The 18,028-nt window shown below is 38.9% G+C and overlaps 1 protein-coding gene across 12 annotated transcripts in view; it reads right to left on the reverse strand.

Moving 5' to 3' along the window:
* DGKI (diacylglycerol kinase iota) overlaps window positions 1–18,028 on the reverse strand; it is a 489,355-nt gene that overhangs the window by 99,044 nt on the left and 372,283 nt on the right. For 10 of the 12 annotated variants that reach the window (XR_006334812.1, XM_043871570.1, XM_043871568.1 and 7 more), the window contains 2 exons: window positions 9,339–9,418; window positions 6,828–6,872 (listed from right to left, as the gene is read on the reverse strand). Coding sequence is in view for 11 of the 12 variants with exons in the window: in XM_043871570.1 (XP_043727505.1) it covers window positions 6,828–6,872; window positions 9,339–9,418 (125 nt within the window). In the remaining variant the exon portion in view is untranslated. The remainder of the gene's footprint in view (window positions 1–6,827; window positions 6,873–9,338; window positions 9,419–18,028) is intronic. The other 2 variants (XM_043871572.1, XM_043871571.1) reach the window with 1 other exon arrangement.

An 18,028-nucleotide genomic window follows, 5' to 3' on the forward strand; every position in this document is an offset into this window, starting at 1 on the left:
GCCACACGTTAAAGTCAGTATAAACAGACAATTTCTGATAAAGCCACAAAAGCGCAAAAGCAAGCCCCTTTCAACACTGACTGTAGACACTTCAGAAATGTGATTGTCTGAATGCAGCTACTTTTCCAAAGACAATCACATAATCCCCTGAGCTGTGCCACTAACCACCATGTCAACAGCCTTCAGGACTAGTTTAGGGCTTCTTGTCTTCTCTGTCCTCTCAAACAGCATAATCAAATCAATGATTCATCAAAGAGATAAGATATTCGACTTGCTCATTTTGTGATCTGTTATTTTTCTTCATAGAAACGGTAGGACTTAGATGAATGCAACCGTCATTGCTCTATAGTGTAGGCAGACTGATATAACCCTGGATGTAATTATGCTTTCTATCTCTTAAAACTGCAAGCCCTTTAAATGAGTAATATTAACAAATACTGCTAATTCCCAAAACTCCTGATATGTGAATTTTCTCTTTTGATATATTCTAATGGAAAATCTGTTCTCATGCTAAAAACAGAGCATGCACAAAAGCAAACCTGACATTCCTCAGATACATATTTTTGAAAGTCAACTGGCATGAATTATATGTAATTGATAAGGAAATTACCTTAACCACTATCGGGCAAGCACACACCAAACTTGCCCTTAATTTACATTCAATTACTCACAGCTGATTCACACATAATTTCATGATTGTGCAGCAGCCCCATTAAATACTCCACTAGGTTATCCAATTAAGCAATATTCACCTAGCATTTAAGTACACCTTTACTGTGAATGAAATTCTTTTTCTTTCACAAAATTTAGGGAAGATATAAGCAGAGGCAAAATAGAAGTCCCTTTGAATTGGGGATTTCTGCTTCATCTAATAATGTCTAGTCAATAATCGCAACTTTTAAATTTCTCTTGTGTATCCATCCAAATTTCTTCTTTGCTAGCCTTGACATTTCCTGTATCTAACCCATCTACACATTCATTTTTCCCTCTCTTTCCATCACCAGGCTATATCTCACCAATATCTCTTACTTATCAAATCTACTCCTTTACTACCCACCATTCTTGCAGAAGAAATGTACAGAAATGGGATACCCATTTGCAAATCCAGCTTTCAAAATAGTGATGGTATGGTAGAAGATGGAAATGAGAGATATTCCAAAGTTTTCAAGAGCCCTTTTCTGGCGAGAATGTCTTCCATTAACAACAACAACAATTCTGTGTGTGTATGTATATGTGTGTGCTTGTGAGAGAGACAGCTGTCTTGCTTTCACTTGTAATAGCAAACACAACCTGGTCCCAGGTAAGGCTTACTTTAATTCCCCATTTGAGCCATTTCTGACAGCTTTGATCTAGCACCCAAAACACAACATTCTCCAAATTCTTTACCTAACACCTGTCCTTGTCTAAGACAAGACAAACTAATTCCCAGGAGGACTCCCTTGAACTGGCTTCAACTCCTCCATTCAGATGCTTCTAGACTCCAGACCACAAATTAAGGAGGGAGATATTTCAGAGAGGGGAGGGAGATGATGAGTAAGAGCAGCCAGTAGGAGAAGAGGAATGAGTCAAACATTTGCAGACACATGCTGTTTGCCCAGGACTAGATAGGGCTCTGATGGACTATAGCACAAACCTACCCTCCAGGAGTAGATTAGGCATGTAGAAAAAAAGGGATCAGAGGATGAACAAATGGTTGTAGAGTCAGATTTGACCAAGAGTGTTTTCTTATGAAAGTGAAAGACATCTATAAGGGCTCTAAAGGGTGAAAGAACTTTTTGAAATTATTACATCTATAATGAAATATTCCTACTATTCTAGAGTTATTCTAAGTAAATTGCTTCTTAAAGAGGAGGAATCACCAGATCCATTTTCACCTATTATCGGGTCCTACTGTATTTATTAGGGCTTCTCAGGTGGTGCTAGTGGTAAAGAGCCTGCCTGCCAATGCAGGAGACATAAGAGATGTAAGTTTGATTCCTGAGTCAGGAAGACTCCCTGGAGGAGGGCATGGCAACCCACTCCAGTATTCTTGCTTGGAGAATCACATGGACAGAGCAGCCTGGTGGGCTACAGTCCGTGGGGTCACAAAGAGTCGGACATAACTAAAGTGACTGAGCACACACGCACACATTGTATTTATTAAACTCTCAAATTATTAGCTCATAATAGTTTGAAAACACACTTCTGTGTGCCGACTACAAGTGCCCCATACATGTGGTGAAACCCTGAGTGTCTACAAAATCCCTAATAGTCCCTGGTTCCATTGTGCCACCATATCCATAGACAACTCTTTCTACTTTCCTTTACCTCTTTGTCTCTTCCTATTCCTCTTTCTCTCTCTTTCCACTTTCTTCATCTAGCACTGTCATTGGCCTTGTCCCCAGATGTCCTGAGAACCATCATGACTCAGGGCTTCTCAAACCCCTCACAACTGACCTTTGGGGACGGATAATTCTGTTGCAGGGAACTGCCCTGTGCCTTGTGGCATGTTTAGCAGCTTCCTTGACCTGTACTCAGTAGATTCTGGTACTTCCACGTCCCTAGTCATGACACACAAAAGTGTTCAATTGCTCAATTGTCCCCAGTTGCTCAATCATGTCCAATTCTTTGCGACGCCATGGACTTTAGCATGCCAGGATTCCCTGTCCATTACCAACTCCCAGAGATTGTTCAAACTCATGTCCATAGTGTTGGTGATGCCATCTCATCCTCTGTCATCCCCTTCTCCTGCCTTCAATCTTTCCCAGCATCAGGGTCTTTTCCAGTGAGTCAGTTCTTCCCATCAGGTGGCCAAAGTATTGGAGCTTCAGCTTCAACATCAGTCCTTCCAACGAATATTCAGAACTGATTTCCTTTATGATTAACTGGTTTGATCTCCTTGCAGTCCAAGGGACTCTCAAGAGTCTTCTCCAACACCACAATTCAAAAGCACCAATTCTTCAGTGCTCAGCTTTCTTTATGGTGCAATTCTTACATCCATACATGACTCCTGGAAAAACCATAGTTTTGACTAGACAGATCTTTGTCAGTAATGTCTCTGCTTTTTAATATGTTGTCTAGGTTGGTCACAGCTAGTCTTCCAAGAAGCAAGCATCTTTTAATTTCATGTCCCATATGAGGGACAAATCTCCCCCAGCTGACAATCACTAGGATGGTTGAATCTGCCTCTATTCCTTAGTAACCTTACAACTTGGAGTTAAAAAGAGATATAATGAAGTCCAGAGAGGGAGCAGAGAAGAAATCATTTCATAGTAGGAGGCCTCAAGATAAATCTTATTAAATAGGTAGACAAAGTTCAATTTCCCTATGAATTCTAGCTTATCTGCCAAGCTCAGGAATACTCTGAATCTGCTAGCACAATGCATTTTGCTTATCAAGTTATAACTTACCAGTTACAGGTTACGTGAGCTGCATTAGGATGGGGTGGGGGGGCGCGCGCCTTGTGTTTAGACCTCAGAGATGGTACAGGCAGGAATTTTCAGCAGGCTATAAATAGCCAATAAGTTCTTGTGTAACTTGTAAGGCCTTGTTAGGTTAATACAAGGTGTCATTTTGAGGCTTAGGGCTTTGTTGGCATTTCACTATGAATTTGGGAAAGGAAGAAACCAAAGCACTTCATTGCTTCAATGGCTAGGAACTGCCATCCGGCTCACTAATAAGGTGTCTCGGGGACTTCACACCTTTCCGAAGCCTGGTTTTCTCTTGAGTTTTTTTCTAGCCTTAGAAAACAGTCAGCTAAAATCCCAGCTGCAAGTTAGTGAGCCTACAGGAATTTTGCAAGTTTTCAAACTTACTGATGTTTATTCATTCCATGCAAGCTAATTCTCAAGTACATTTACTTCCATCTCATACATAAGAAAGCTCATTAGAAAGCATTTCAGGCTTTTTGCTATTCATCTTACAGGTCTTTCTCCTAGTCACTAGCTAATCTCACTGACCCAGACCAGAGACGTTGATATTACCATTTTCTGCTTTAGGAAACAAAAGATCTAGTATAAAATTTCCTGCCAGTTGGTTTGGTCACTTTCTGGATAAAACGAATGGCACTCTAGCCCATGTATTTTATATGCACAGGAAAATATCAAAATCAATCTATGCCATCTCAGCCTCCCCTTAGCATTTGACATATTTAATCACTTCTGCCTTTTTTGAAATACATTTCAGTTTTGGCTTTCATGATACCATCTTCTCCTTGACTTCCAACTTTCCAGCCACTCATCTGTCTCCATGACTCTTATTTACTGACTGTTCTCTTAACCTTGTGTTCTTCTTGACCACTCACTAGACACATATGACACTGAGCTCTTTTCTTTACACAAACTCTCCTTAAGTGCCTTATAGGTTCAATGAAGTAGCATTCCTTTGCTAACAACTCTCAAATTTCTGTGTTGAGGGATGAATTTTTCAACGAGCTTTGAAAGCCATACATCCAATTGTCTACTCACCAAAACCTCTTGCATCTAATAGGCAGACCAAAATTATTGCAGCTAAAAGAGAACTCTTCATTCACCATCCCTCCAACTCATTCCTACTCCTGTCTGTCTGTGCTTGTAATCTCAGCCAAATGAGAAGATTTTTATATCCCCCTACTCCTTGCCTCAAACAGCTTTCTGAAAATCTGCTTAGGAAATTTCCTCACCACCTTTTCCCTACTCTCCAGCCATGTTAGTTCAAACATCATTTCCCGAGTTAATAGTAGTTAAACTACCTATTTAAAGAGCAGATTCTGGGCATCCCTAGACAACTTTATTCCAGCCTTCTCTTACTACCCAAATGGCCCCTGCTTTTTATAACTCTTCAAGGAAGTATGTGGTGCAAAGTAACACCCTGACACTCATCTTTGATCGCTGAATTGGTCATCCTACCTGGTCAGTACACAAACTTTTGGAAGTGACATTTATAATGCAGCAGTTTTGACACCAGGGTTTGACCTGACTGCAAACAAACAACAAAAGCAGAAAGATTTTGATACAGAAAAGTATCATTACTTATCATAGATAAGTACCATTAATCCTTCTGCAGGTTGTTATGAACAAATAATCAATAAAATAAATGTCCTTATCATATTCTAGAGTCTCAACCATCCCCTGCTATCTGCAGACTTGTACAAACACGGCATAAAGAAAACATGGTACAAAATATCCATATATCAAAACCCTCATGCCAAAATGACTACGTTGAATAAGTCAGGATAATAAATGCATCATAAAACTAATCAGAGGAAATGTTTGAGATGCTTTGATAAAGCTGTAAAGGTTTAAAATACCATGTATAACAATAAAAAATTCTTAAAAAAGACTTGAAATCTTATGGCTAGCAGTGCCAATCCTTAAAGGGTAGAAATCAGCTCTAGTTTAGTCTTTAAAAACACTTAAAAAAATAAAATGATATCTAGGTATTGGCTCTAGGTAAACATGCAAATAATGGATACAAGAAAGGTCGTGCTCTATCTAAAAAATACAGTGAAATTTGCCTTCTAAGGATTGGTGTAAAAAAAAAAAACAGTCCCAGAAGTAGAATTTATTTTCTCATAGTAAACACATCTAAGTGAATTTTTGTCCTTTCTATTGAAGCCAGATGGAGGGCAGGATTCTGGGATAGTGGGGTACTTTCTCTGAGAAATAAACATACAAACAAACAAGAACACCAGGGCCACTTCTGTCATCCAGCCTCAGGATAATTAGGCTGCTTTGACTGAGGGCATAGCTACTGACCTACAGGGGAAGGAAGTTACCCGGAGGCTACAAGGCACAGGGGTCTTTAAACTGTTTTTGCAAAATGATGCTTAACCAGCAGTTTCAGGGGTAGTATAATAGACACCAAAACCCAGAATGAGATGCTACCAGGAATTACGATTTAGACATTTTAAGTTCTTCTCCCACATGGAAGTATATAGGGTCTAGGAGAAGATTTATTTGGAGGGTGTCACTGGCGTGCTGTGACTTCCACACACCCCTCCCAGCTGGCAAGGGTACTGGGCTTCTCAGAGACAAGGGCTTTTATGGGACAACCGAGAACACTTTGCACGCACCCCTTACAATGTGGCGTGGTGCTGTGCGCTGGCATCTAAATCATGCCTGGGAAACCGAATGGGAAGAGGATGGCTTGCAGAGGCCTGTGCTGCACCGCAGAGATGGGAAAGTGAGGGAGAAACTGCGCTCCCAGGGAATGCTGAGGCAAAGGTAGCTGAGTGTTTTCCCATGGACTGGGGGTGGGTTACTGGAGAGAGGCAGGCTGGGTTTATTGGATTCTATCTATGAAACCAGGATGGGACAATCAGATTGCATTTTAGAAAGCTGGTTTGATGGTTGTGGAAGCACAGAATTTACTGTCTTGGTTCTGAACGAGAAACCCAAGTCCTGGTTGCTCCCGGCAGCCATCGTGGACCAGGAAAACATCTTGTCCAGGGGTGAAAATTCACAGAAAAGAGAACAGAGCAGAAAAACCAACAGAAAAATGGAGTTTGAACCGTGGTCAAAGGGTACACAAAATTCACCCTGGATCTGAACTTTGTACTGACGTAAAGCAAAAGACTCCCCGTCAAGCTAGTTTGAGTTGCGTTTTCTAGTATTTGTCACTAAAAGCACTTCATTTTATAATCTCTAAAAAATCTCGGAGGACAGCCACAGCCCAAATTTGTGCTAGACTAGAATTATCCATTTTGCAGGAAAAGGCACAAGAATCCAAATGCCAGCTTCAACTTGGCTCTCGGAGTGAATTCTATCCCTCAAGGAAGACGTGGAATCTAATTCAAATGAGACATTAATTGAAAACTAGACTTCTTTTGGCCAGAAGGTAAGAAACAAGGAGAGTCAATTATATGTTACCTGGTAATGAACTCTCTGGGAGCCAGAAGAAACTGACTGCAGGTCCTAATGAGAAAATGAAAAAAAAAAAAAAAAAACATACCCACATATCTTAAGATTATTTTGAACAAGCTGCTTCCACGACTACATCAACTAAATGCCCAATTTTATATTATTAAGCCCATCTGGAAAGCATCTTACTCCCCCCAATCCCTCAAGGTTAAACAATGAAGATAATGCCAAAAACAATAAAAGCACACTAAGTTAGACTGAGAGAAGAAAGGCCATTTAGCTACTGAAACTTAGAAATCTTAAACAGTGTTTAGAGGTGAGCAGTGTAATTTCAAGGATAGAGAAGACCAGAAGTAAAAGACAGGCAATTTTGTTGTAATTAATGGGGGTCATATTTAACTTGCACCTGGAGTTTTGGCTTGTGAAATAAGCTGCTTAAGTCCCTTTAGGCACTTAGGGAGACTTTATTTATCTAAGACCAAAAACATACTGTCATGATAATTGTGTTTATACCAGTAAGTTGCTTGGCAAACAAGATTCCATAGACTGAAAAGAAAATCGCTGACCATCTCTGCATGATCACGAAGTGCAAATTAACAGGGCTGAAATTAATGAGGTTTTACAGGAAGATTCTGAGAGCCAGGCTCCCTGTATAAAGTTTTATAACTAAGTTGTTGCCGCTGTCATGTTCTGCAGGCTTCCATGTTAATGAGCACAGTGATTCTATTTACAGATGTCAGCAAACCTGGGTACCTCTGTCCTCACACCTGCTTCCCACGGGCTTTATCAACTTACTGTCTAAGTCCAAGTTTAAAACTTTTCCTCTTTATCTGTGCTTGTTCTTTACTTTTTTTTTTTTAATCCTACTTTTAGTTGTTGAATATTGGTGCAATGAGCCTAACCGTTAAGTTAATTTTCAACAGTCAATTCACCAGTCAAATATTTTGCTATTGTAGGATCTTAAGTTACCCAAGTGTTTTATACATATATAAAAAAATGTTTGTTATCAATTATGACTTTTTTACTGCAGGTTTTTTTGAGGGAGGATCTACAATAAAAGAATATTATTTTGGGAAAAAAAAAAAGAACAACCTACTATATGTTCTAGGATTGATTTGGACCTGAGTCACACACTAAGAAGTTTACAAACTTTAACATGCTGGAGCTATCTTTGGTAAAAGTAGCCAAATGAAGCCACAAGTATAAACCTTGTTGACTTTTCTTCTCTCACCCTTATTAACAGTCACAGTTTGGCATCTATCTCAAAATATTCTGCATTCCCAATTCCAACTCTATCCATAACAATGCTGAAGAGAAAAATCAGCAATTATTACATTATTTTATGCCTCCTACTTGAGTTTATATCCACCAACAGAAACAGAATCTAATGTTCAAAGCTAAGGAGCTGCAAAATTCGAAGGGATTTTAAACACTATACATCTTCTTTATTTGCAATATTTACTTATGTAATGTGTTGTCTGGAAGAGAGTTGCTCATGTTGGGGTATTTATCAAAATCACCCAACAGCTCTAAAAATAAAAATGTCTGGACCACATCCCCAAAAGTGATTCTAATGTACATCTTTCACCAGGAAACAAAGATGAAGAAATGGCTATTTATGTGTGTGTGTGTGTTTTTTGTTTTGTTTTGTTTTTGCCATTTTCAGGATAAGATACTAAATACTCTCCCTTGAAGTTCTGTAAAAATGACCCACGACCACTGCAGTGATGGATCTGGGTCTCTGGGCTTTGCAGGTGCAGTTCAAGGGAATGTACCATATAAGACTCCTCTTTCTCTTTCTCAGTGGTAAGACTGGATTGAGAAAAAAAATAATAGATTATTCCTTTGTGTTCTGACACAAATTCTTTTGAGATAGAAGTTGTTTTTTTTTTCCCTGTAGAAGTTACATTAAAAAATAAACCTAGTTGTCTCTGACTGAAGTTTGTACTAGATACAAAGCATTGCTAAGTCGCTTCAGTCGTGTCCGACTCTCTGCGACCCCATAGACGGCAGCCCACCAGGCTCCCCCGTCCCTGGGATTCTCCAGATAAGAACACTAGAGTGGGTTGCCATTTCCTTCTCTAATGATGAAAGTGTAAAGTGAAAGTGAAGTCGCTCAGTCATGTCTGACTCTTCGCGACCCCATGGACTAAGTAACCCCAAATCTCCCCCCTTTATTATTTATCATGCCCTTAGAAATTCTGTAGAGTTCAAAAAACACAGGTGAGCCGTCTGGCAAGACAAGGACTTCCAAGCAATACTTATGGATCACGCTGGAGCAGCATCGTGCTGTTGTTAACCCCATCAACCCTTTCCCATTCCAACCACCTGAGGAGGAGAAACAGCAGTGGGGGTGGGGAGGGAGAAGACACCGTGTATGCTTAAAAGATGAGAAAGATAAGGCCACCATCTTTCCATTCCTCCCCAAATGCCTCATTTTAGAAGTAAATAAAGGTGGCTGGTAATCACTGACAAAAATGGAAAACTGAGCAGCATAAATAATTGACTAAAGAAACTCACCTCCTGCAGGCGATCTATGTACATACGGCAAGTCTCCAAATCACAGTCTCCACGCACAACTAGAATGCCCAGTGGGATGGCTGAGGGCGAAGGAAAGAGAAAAGTCCAAAATAACATATCTGATTTTTTTATTTTGGCATAAGTGCATTTTTTACGGTTGAAAAAGACCTCTCATAAACATTATTGCTTTTTTGGATATTTCACTCTCTCCCGGCACCTCTCCTATGAGCTCAGTCTCTTTACTTATGCAGTTTTCATATTTTTTCCATGCATGATCCATGTTGACCCTTGCCACCTGGCCAGCTTTCACTGCATTTTGTCTCAGTGGCCCTGACATGAAATATAATGCCATGGAAACTGTAGACTGACAGGGCCAGAGGCTGTTCACAGCCGACTGATCATTCATGCCTGCATTTGCAATAGCCAACATACCAGAGAGGAATTAAAAAATCATGATTCTGGACATTACCCCTTTCCCTCTTAAATGCATGGGGCTTAATCTTTCTGTCACTTATTAGTTCCCTAATAAGAGACTCAAGCTACTCAAGGCACTGTTGCTACCTGGTAGCCAATACTAGAACTAAACAGGCAAGAAATACTTAAAAAAAAAAAAAAAACACGCTTCTAGAAGGTTCACAGCTATAAAATCCAGTTGATTTTAAAGATGGTCAGTGTAAATGTGGTAGCAGCAGGGGTTCAGAAATCAAAGAGAAGAAGCTGTTAGGTGCTTTAAATATCTTTTCTAGGTGGTAGTAAATGTCACACAATGGTTTTAGTAGATAGAAACTCCTACTTTAGATATAGCCATAGGATTGTCTGAAATAATGAAAGTAGTCTCCTTCCCAAAACTTCAAAAAATGTATGGGTACATTTCTGATTTTATAAGTATAGTTATATTATTAAGCCCATGATTTAAAAAACATTTCAAAATCTTGGATCAACCAACTAGAGATTAACAAGGAGATGACAGGACAATGGTGTCCACTAAAGATTTTTAAAAATCTTTCACTCATTGAATTTTTAAAGCCTCATCATTGATAAGTAGGTCTGAAATGCAAAGTGCTAGGACTTTAAAAATGAGTCATACAGAAAATAAAATACATTTAAACTCATGGGAAAATCTTAACTCACAAAGTTGTAGAGAAGACACACATATGAAAAATAAGATATGGAACATTGGCTATGGTAAATTATGAACTTAAGCCACTTGAAAACTAGGCAAGAGGGACTAATTCTTGCCTGGAGGGTAGATTTTAGGTTCTCTGAAAGATATGGAGCCCCATTGGTCTTTTAGAGAAGAGTGGTCTAGAGAAAAAGAGATAGAATTTATTTCTCAACATTACCCCCTAGATTGGCTCCTTAGGAAGATCAATACCACTGTCTCATACTTTAGGTTTACACACATAAACTGGAAGATATCCATCACCCTGTAGAGCTATGTAAGCCTATGAATCAGTACGGACTCTCTCACCACAGGGATAAGACTTATTTCCTTTACAACCCCAATATCTGGTAGATATTTAATAAAACTTTGTTTGTTTGTTTGTTTGTTTCCAAAAAGGGCAGGGGCTGGAGGGAGGAGGAAGACAAGCCTAGAGCCTGTTCAAGTGTGAAAGAGAAAGTGTGTCTTTAAGAGCTAAGTGTGTACAGGATAGACAAAAAAGGAATTCGGGAGTGAGAGTAGACAGTGTGCATTAGGTTGGAGCTTGCCTTTGCCTGTTCTTCCAGAAGCTAAGCAAGGAACAGTAAGCAAGCAGGTGAGGAACCATGCAAATGTCACATGTTTGAGGGAACAAAAATCTGGGGAAATACTTTTTCCTCTCTTTTTTAATTTGTATATAGCTAGGAATATCCCAAAAAGTCTTCAGTATGGCAATCATGCATCTTTGAAAGGAATGAAAGGGAAATTCAATAAAGAGATTCCTAAAAGTAGTGACTGAAGTAATTATCCTCAACTAGACTACTCAATAAGTTCGAATAAGGTGATCTAGTTAAGTAAGAGAAGAGTAAGGATTTCTAATCTTTGACGAATGAGGAGGAAAATCTAGAATTTTGGCCAAGAAAGTAAATCACAGATTGTGGAAACAGAATACAACTATAGTTACCATAAGAGTCCATATCTGAATCTTGTTTAATAATATTTTCTCTTAATTTCAAATGTGCAAATGCAGAGACATTAAATTCCATTAATATTTACCTATTTACTTAAATGAGGAGGCATGTTACATGGGAATTCAGGAATTTGGTCAATACCTCAGATCTTCTTCTTACTACCGATGCTTGGAGATATTCTGGTCATAAATTCAATATACTTGGTAGCAGATACTTTAAACTACACTTAGAGATTGGATATTCTAGACCCAAAATAATGAATGTCTAGGAAAAAGTTTTCAAAGATGTGTCATTCATTTCTACTAAGAGTATAAAATCAGCAACTTTGCTGATTCCTCAAGAAGCTAATTAAGAGAAATTGTATTTGATCGATATTAGCTGTTCAATTGGGATTAAAAAAAGGAAAACGGCATCCTATATCACAATTTCATAGCATAATTACTGGCAATTGTCAAATTTATCCTATGAAAGTACTACTATGCACTAGAAAGAATTTATGGTCATTCTCTTTTGGATTCATAGCCCAGTGCTCTGGTCTTACAAATGACTCATGTTAGCTGTTTAGTCTTAAAACTTCCTTAATTCCTTTGATCCTTTGATCCTAGACAGCATATTAAAAAGCAGAGACATTACTTTGCCAACAAAGGTCTGTCTAGTCAAAGCTGTGGTTTTTCCAGTAGTCATGTATGGATGTGAGAGTTGGGTTATAAAGAAAGCTGAGCAACGAAGAATTGATGTTTTTGAACTATAGTTTTGGAAAAGACTCTTAAGAGTCCCTTGGACTGCAAGGAGATCCCACCAGTCCATCCCAAAGGAAATTAGTCTGAATATTCATTGGAAGGACTGATGCTGAAGTTGAAACTCCAATACTTTGGCCACCTGATGCAAAGAACTGACTCATTTGAAAAGAACCTGATGTTGGGAAAGACTGAAGGTGGGAGGAGAAGGGGACGACAGAGGATAAGATGGTTGGATGGCATCACCGACTCGATGGACATGAGTTTGAGTAAACTCCAGGAGTTGGTGATGGACAGGGAAGCCCGGTGTTCTGCCGTCCATGGGGTCACAAAGAGTCAGACATGACTGAGCGACTGAACTGAACTGAACTTGATCCTTGGATTGAAGGCTATAGGATTTAGGATAGGTATCTTCTAGGATTTTGGGAAGATTAAATGCAATACTATATTTAAAAATGAATATTATCCAGAAGATCAATGTTATTCTCCCTCACTCCCTTTACTAACTTTTGAGCCTCTTGAGCTATAAAATTGGATATGACCAAAAATCTATTTTTCAATGTATCATGCCACAAGGATTAGCTGGTAGTAATTCTGTAAGTTATATTCTGCTTATTTAAAATTAACTTCTACTCTTTGATGGAAAAGATAATTGTAGTACAAAAATACTGTAATCTGACACTTCTGTTTGAGGCTTTAAATGGTGAAGAGAAACCAGAAACTTGTGTAAAATTACCACCTTCCTTTTACACTGCTGACAACCAATTGCCAAACCTCAGTGAAGCTTCCTTCATCTTAATTGGGAGCAGTGAGAATACTTCTCACCCAAGCATTAGCATTACTGATCTTGATGATTCATCTTATTTTAGTGTTAGAGATTTTATTTGACTGCAATAAGCATCAGCCAATACTCAACCTACATAATGGAACTTTTATTGCAGGGCTCAAATGGAATTTATAATTTCTAACTAAGCAATAACGAAAAAGCTGATTTCTAGATTAAGAAGGCAGATTTAACGCACTTACTTCTCTTGTGCCAGAAATGCTACTAAATTACAGCACATGCATTTTAAAAAAGATATAAACCAACAAAAAGAGAGAAGAAACAGTGAGGAGAAAATGGCAATGGTTAAAGCACATGGAAAACTCATAACTGACTCAGAGCCCCTAGACAGTCTAATTCTAAACTATGTGTGGGGGTGGATAAGAACCACCACAATTTACACTGCAAAACCGTCAGAAGATGCGCTACCCAGAAACATCATTTGCAGCTAAAATAAGAATCACTGGATATTGAATCACTAGATTCTACCACCTACTCTTGGTTAGGCACAGTTACTTTATTGAAAATCGGGATTAACTAATCATCTACAGAATGCAGAGATACCCAACTTGTTTCTCTCACTCAACTTTCCAGAAAGCTGGTAGCCAGACCATACATTCTTAGAAAGAGATCTGAAGAGTCTTCTCTGGGGAATCCTCAGAGAGTTAAGAGAGAATATTCCCTCCATGAAATATAAATATGATTATATTAAAAGATGAAGAATATGAAGAAGAAAATAGATCATTATTCAAAGAACAAATAGGTCCTTGAAATTTGATAGAATGGAGTTTAATAGAAGGGTTAGAAGATGAAGGTGAAGAAATCTTTACAAAAGAAGAGAAGAAATAAAAAGAGGTATAAGAAAAGGTAAGGAAAATAAGACTGGCCCAGTGGTCCAACTTTCCAATAATAGGAGTTCCAAAAATCAGAAATAGAAGTAATTATCAGAAACAAACAAAAATCAAGACTATTTCTTAGAACTGAAGAACATCAGTTTCCAACTTGCACTGCCCAACATTCACAATACCTAAAGGACAACAGGAAGACATTTTACTTTGAAATTTAAGAATATTGGGAACAAAGAGAGGGGTCTACAAATTTCCAAAGAGGAAAAACTAGATGGCAAAGAAAATGGGGATTAGGCAGTTTTAAATGTCTCAAAGGCAATTGCACAGTCACAGAAGCAAGGAAGCAATGGGTTCAGAATTCTAAGACTTTTACACATAATTCAAACTACCAAACAAGTTCAAGGACTAAATAAAGGACATCAGTTCAGTTCAGTTCAGTTGCTCAGTTGTGTCTGACTCTTTGCAACCCCATGAATCGCAGCACGCCAGGCCTCCCTCTCCACCACCAACTCCCGGAGTTTACCCAAACTCATGTCCATCGAGTCGGTGATGCCATCTAGCCATCTCCATCTCATCCTCTGTTGCCCCTTTCTCCTCCTGCCCCCAATCCCTCCCAGCATCAGAAACTTTTCCAATGAGTCAACTCTTCGCATGAGGTGGCCAAAGTATTGGAGTTTCAGCTTCAGCATCAGTCCTTCCAATGAACACCCAGGACTGATCTCCTTCAGGATGAACTGGTTGGATCTCCTTGCAGTCCAAGGAACTCTCAAGAGACTTCTCCAACACCACAGTTTAAAAGCATCAATTTTTTGGTGCTCAGCTTTCTTCATAGTCCAACTCTCACATCCATACATGACCACTGGAAAAACCACAGCCTTGACCAGACGGACCTTTGTTGGCAATGTAATGTCTCTGTCCTCTACTAAAAAGTCACTGCATAACTTGCACCAACAAAAGTTGAATGTGGAACAAGAATGAGGACTGCATGGGATATAATGGGGAATCTAATAAAGAAAAAAAAAAAACCCTCCAAGGGGATGGGGCTAGAGGATTCAAGGGTGACAGATATATCAGAGCACAGTGACTCAACAGGCCGAGATGTAGACAGCTGTCATCACCAAGTCTCACCATCACAGGAGAGTTATTTTTCAACCTAAAGACAGAATGTCTAAGTGAATCTGAACAAGTTTTCTATCACCCCAAGATTTGCTCTGCCTTAACCTGTTCTTGAGAGCAACAGTTAGGTCTTGGTGAAGGAGAAAAATTCAAAGAAGTCCATTCCTTATGACGACAGTTCCACATGAACTAGAACCCAACCTAATACCTTGCCAAATGCTTCCCAGAATGCAATCATGACCTTGCCCACTAAACCTCATAGAATGGGCACACAGGTACTCTTGGGGAAGCTGAAAAGTGTTAGTTGCTCAGTTGTGTCCAACTCTTTGTGATCCCATGGATTATGGCTCCTCTGTCCATGAAATTCTCCAGGCAAGAATACTGGAGTGGGTAGCCATTCCCTTCTCCAAGAGATCCTCCCAGATATTGAACCCAGGTCTCTGCCACCAGGGTAGCTGAAGCCAGACACTATTCCTGAGATTCTTTCCCGATCTTGAGAGCCTTCATCTAAAAGTGAAAGCATCATCACTTCCTTGCACAGGGAGGTTTAAGATTGCTACTTGATTTTTCAAAACTGCTGTATCTGAATGAGGGATGCATATATTGATGGTAAATACATACATATGAAGAGAATGGCAAACAGAGAAGTCAGCATACTGGGATTATCTTGGCAGAAGACGAGTAAGGGGAGCTATTTGTTCTGCTTCTTAATCTGGGTGGGAGGTACATGAATGTCCATCTACTATTAATCTTTAAGTCTATGCATTATATACACATACATATGTGTGTATATATATGTATATGGGTATAGGTGTATATATATATATATAGGTATATTTATATATATATATATGAACATTTATGAACAGAATAAGTATTTGTATGTGCGTTTATGTATACTTCTGTGTATAGTATTTCAGAATTGAAAATAAGAAATACAACCTATCTGTGGTAATTGATTTTAATGATAGTGGTGCCAAAGTTCACTGTATATTCTCTGTAATGTTTTCTGTGAATTTAAAAAAATTCTAAATTAGTATCAAATAGGAAAAAGTAGAGAAGTCATCTAAAGCTCCATGAAACCTGCTGTTGCAATCCGTCTCTAGTAATGGACACCAGGCACATTGAGCAGTCATAACTTCATGGCTCATCATGGCATGTGTATTTGTTTGTGGGTGTGTTTATATAATAAGCAGGAGGATTACCACTCTGCATTGTCTGGGCCTCAGAAGTCTCTAGAGAAGCAATGTCCAACAGACCGTTCTGTATATCCAATACAGGAGCCACCAGCCACATGTTAAACTAAGTCCTTGAAATGTGGCTTGCGTGACTGAGAAACTGAATTTTTATCTTATGCAATTAAAGTTTATAGAAACATATGTGGCTAATGAGCATTATGGTTTTGTTCTCTGTAGAACCAAAAAGTTGAATGTCCTTAGTACCAGATGTAATATATGTCAAAACCATCCATGTGTTAATCATCCCACAAGTAATGCAAAAATCCAACAAACAAAACATCTTTGGTCTTTGCCCCTACCTAGCTGGATCCAATGTACTTCCTAATTTCTAGCAATAGTATTCCTTGGTTGACTGAGGACAAATTTATTTCCCTTACTCTATATCCTACCTTTCTTAATGACTTCTCTGACTCTCCTTCTATCAAAATTTACTTTCAGATCCTTCTTGGCACTTTAGTATAAATGAATAATAATTAACTAAAGGGTTAATCCTTTAAGAAGCATCTGAGTTTTAACATGTTTGAAACCTGAGCTAACATTATAGTCATAAATTGAATGATTGTGCCCCCCAAATTCATATGTTGAGGTCCTAACCCAAATACAATGGTAACTGGAAATGTGCCTTCTTTGGGAGGTAATTATAGTTAGATGGGGCCATTGAAGGTGGGGCCTTCATGATGGGATTAGTGCCCTTGGAAGAAGAGATGCCACAGAGCACTCGCATGCTCTCTCTCTCCCGCTTTGGGAACACAGCATGAACCCAGCAGTGTACAAGCCAGGAGGAGCACTCTTACCAGAAACCAAATTGGCCAAATCAACCAAGTCCTTGATCATAGACTTTCCAGCCTCCAGGACTGAGAGAAAATAGATCTCCATTGTTTAAGTCACCAAGCTAGTATTTTGTTACAGCAGCCCAAGCAGACTAAGACAATGACAAAACTGTGACAAATACAGGTAACAGAAATAGGGAAGATATTGTCGAGTTGACCGGTGATTCTCAGCCCTGAGAAAATTATACTACCAATTACCTCTCTATAGCTAAAACACAAGCACCACCCTAGCTTCCTTCTCAGGCTTCACCATGGCCTCCATTAACCTCCTTTCCCTATCTCTGCTTGTTTAAATGCCTCATAATCCAGAAGGTGATTAAATTAATTGGTTGAGAAATCCATTATATATTTCACATCGCATGCTCCAGATTTTATGTCTGAAATAAAATGCCAACAGGTCATGCTAATTAATTTTGTCTTCTACACTTGAAGTTAGGACTAGTTGAAGTCATTATGCAAATTTATGTCAAGTAGTGAATAAATTAACACCATTCATCTTTAACAAATTCAAAATTTTCTAGCAACCAGTACACAAGTATACTCTTTTATCTATAAGAAACTTCTAAAGTATATATGCACTAAAAGAAAATATATGAAATATGGTTTCTAAAATATATATTTCAGCACAATTGATGAACAGAGTCAGGAAATAAACCTGATGTAGGCTCAGATATCTATATATGGAACTGAACTGCCCAAAACATTGAAAACCAAAGTTTTTAGAGGCAATTACATAGAAAATTCCTATAGTTTTCAGAAAACTTATAAAATATTTTTCAGAGTGTGTGTGTACGTATGTTAGTCACTCAGTCGGTCCATCTCTATGCGACCCCAGGGACTGTAGTCTACCAGGCTCCACTGTCCATGGGATTCTCCAGACAAGAATACTGGAGGGGATTGTCATGCCCTCCTCCAGGGGATCTTTCCAAGCTAGGTCCCCTGCATTGTAGGTGGATTCTTTAACATATGAGCCACCTTAAGAAAAC

This window comes from Cervus elaphus, chromosome 18 (genome assembly GCF_910594005.1).
Source record: "Cervus elaphus chromosome 18, mCerEla1.1, whole genome shotgun sequence".
In the NCBI taxonomy this organism is placed as follows: Eukaryota; Metazoa; Chordata; class Mammalia; order Artiodactyla; family Cervidae; genus Cervus; species Cervus elaphus.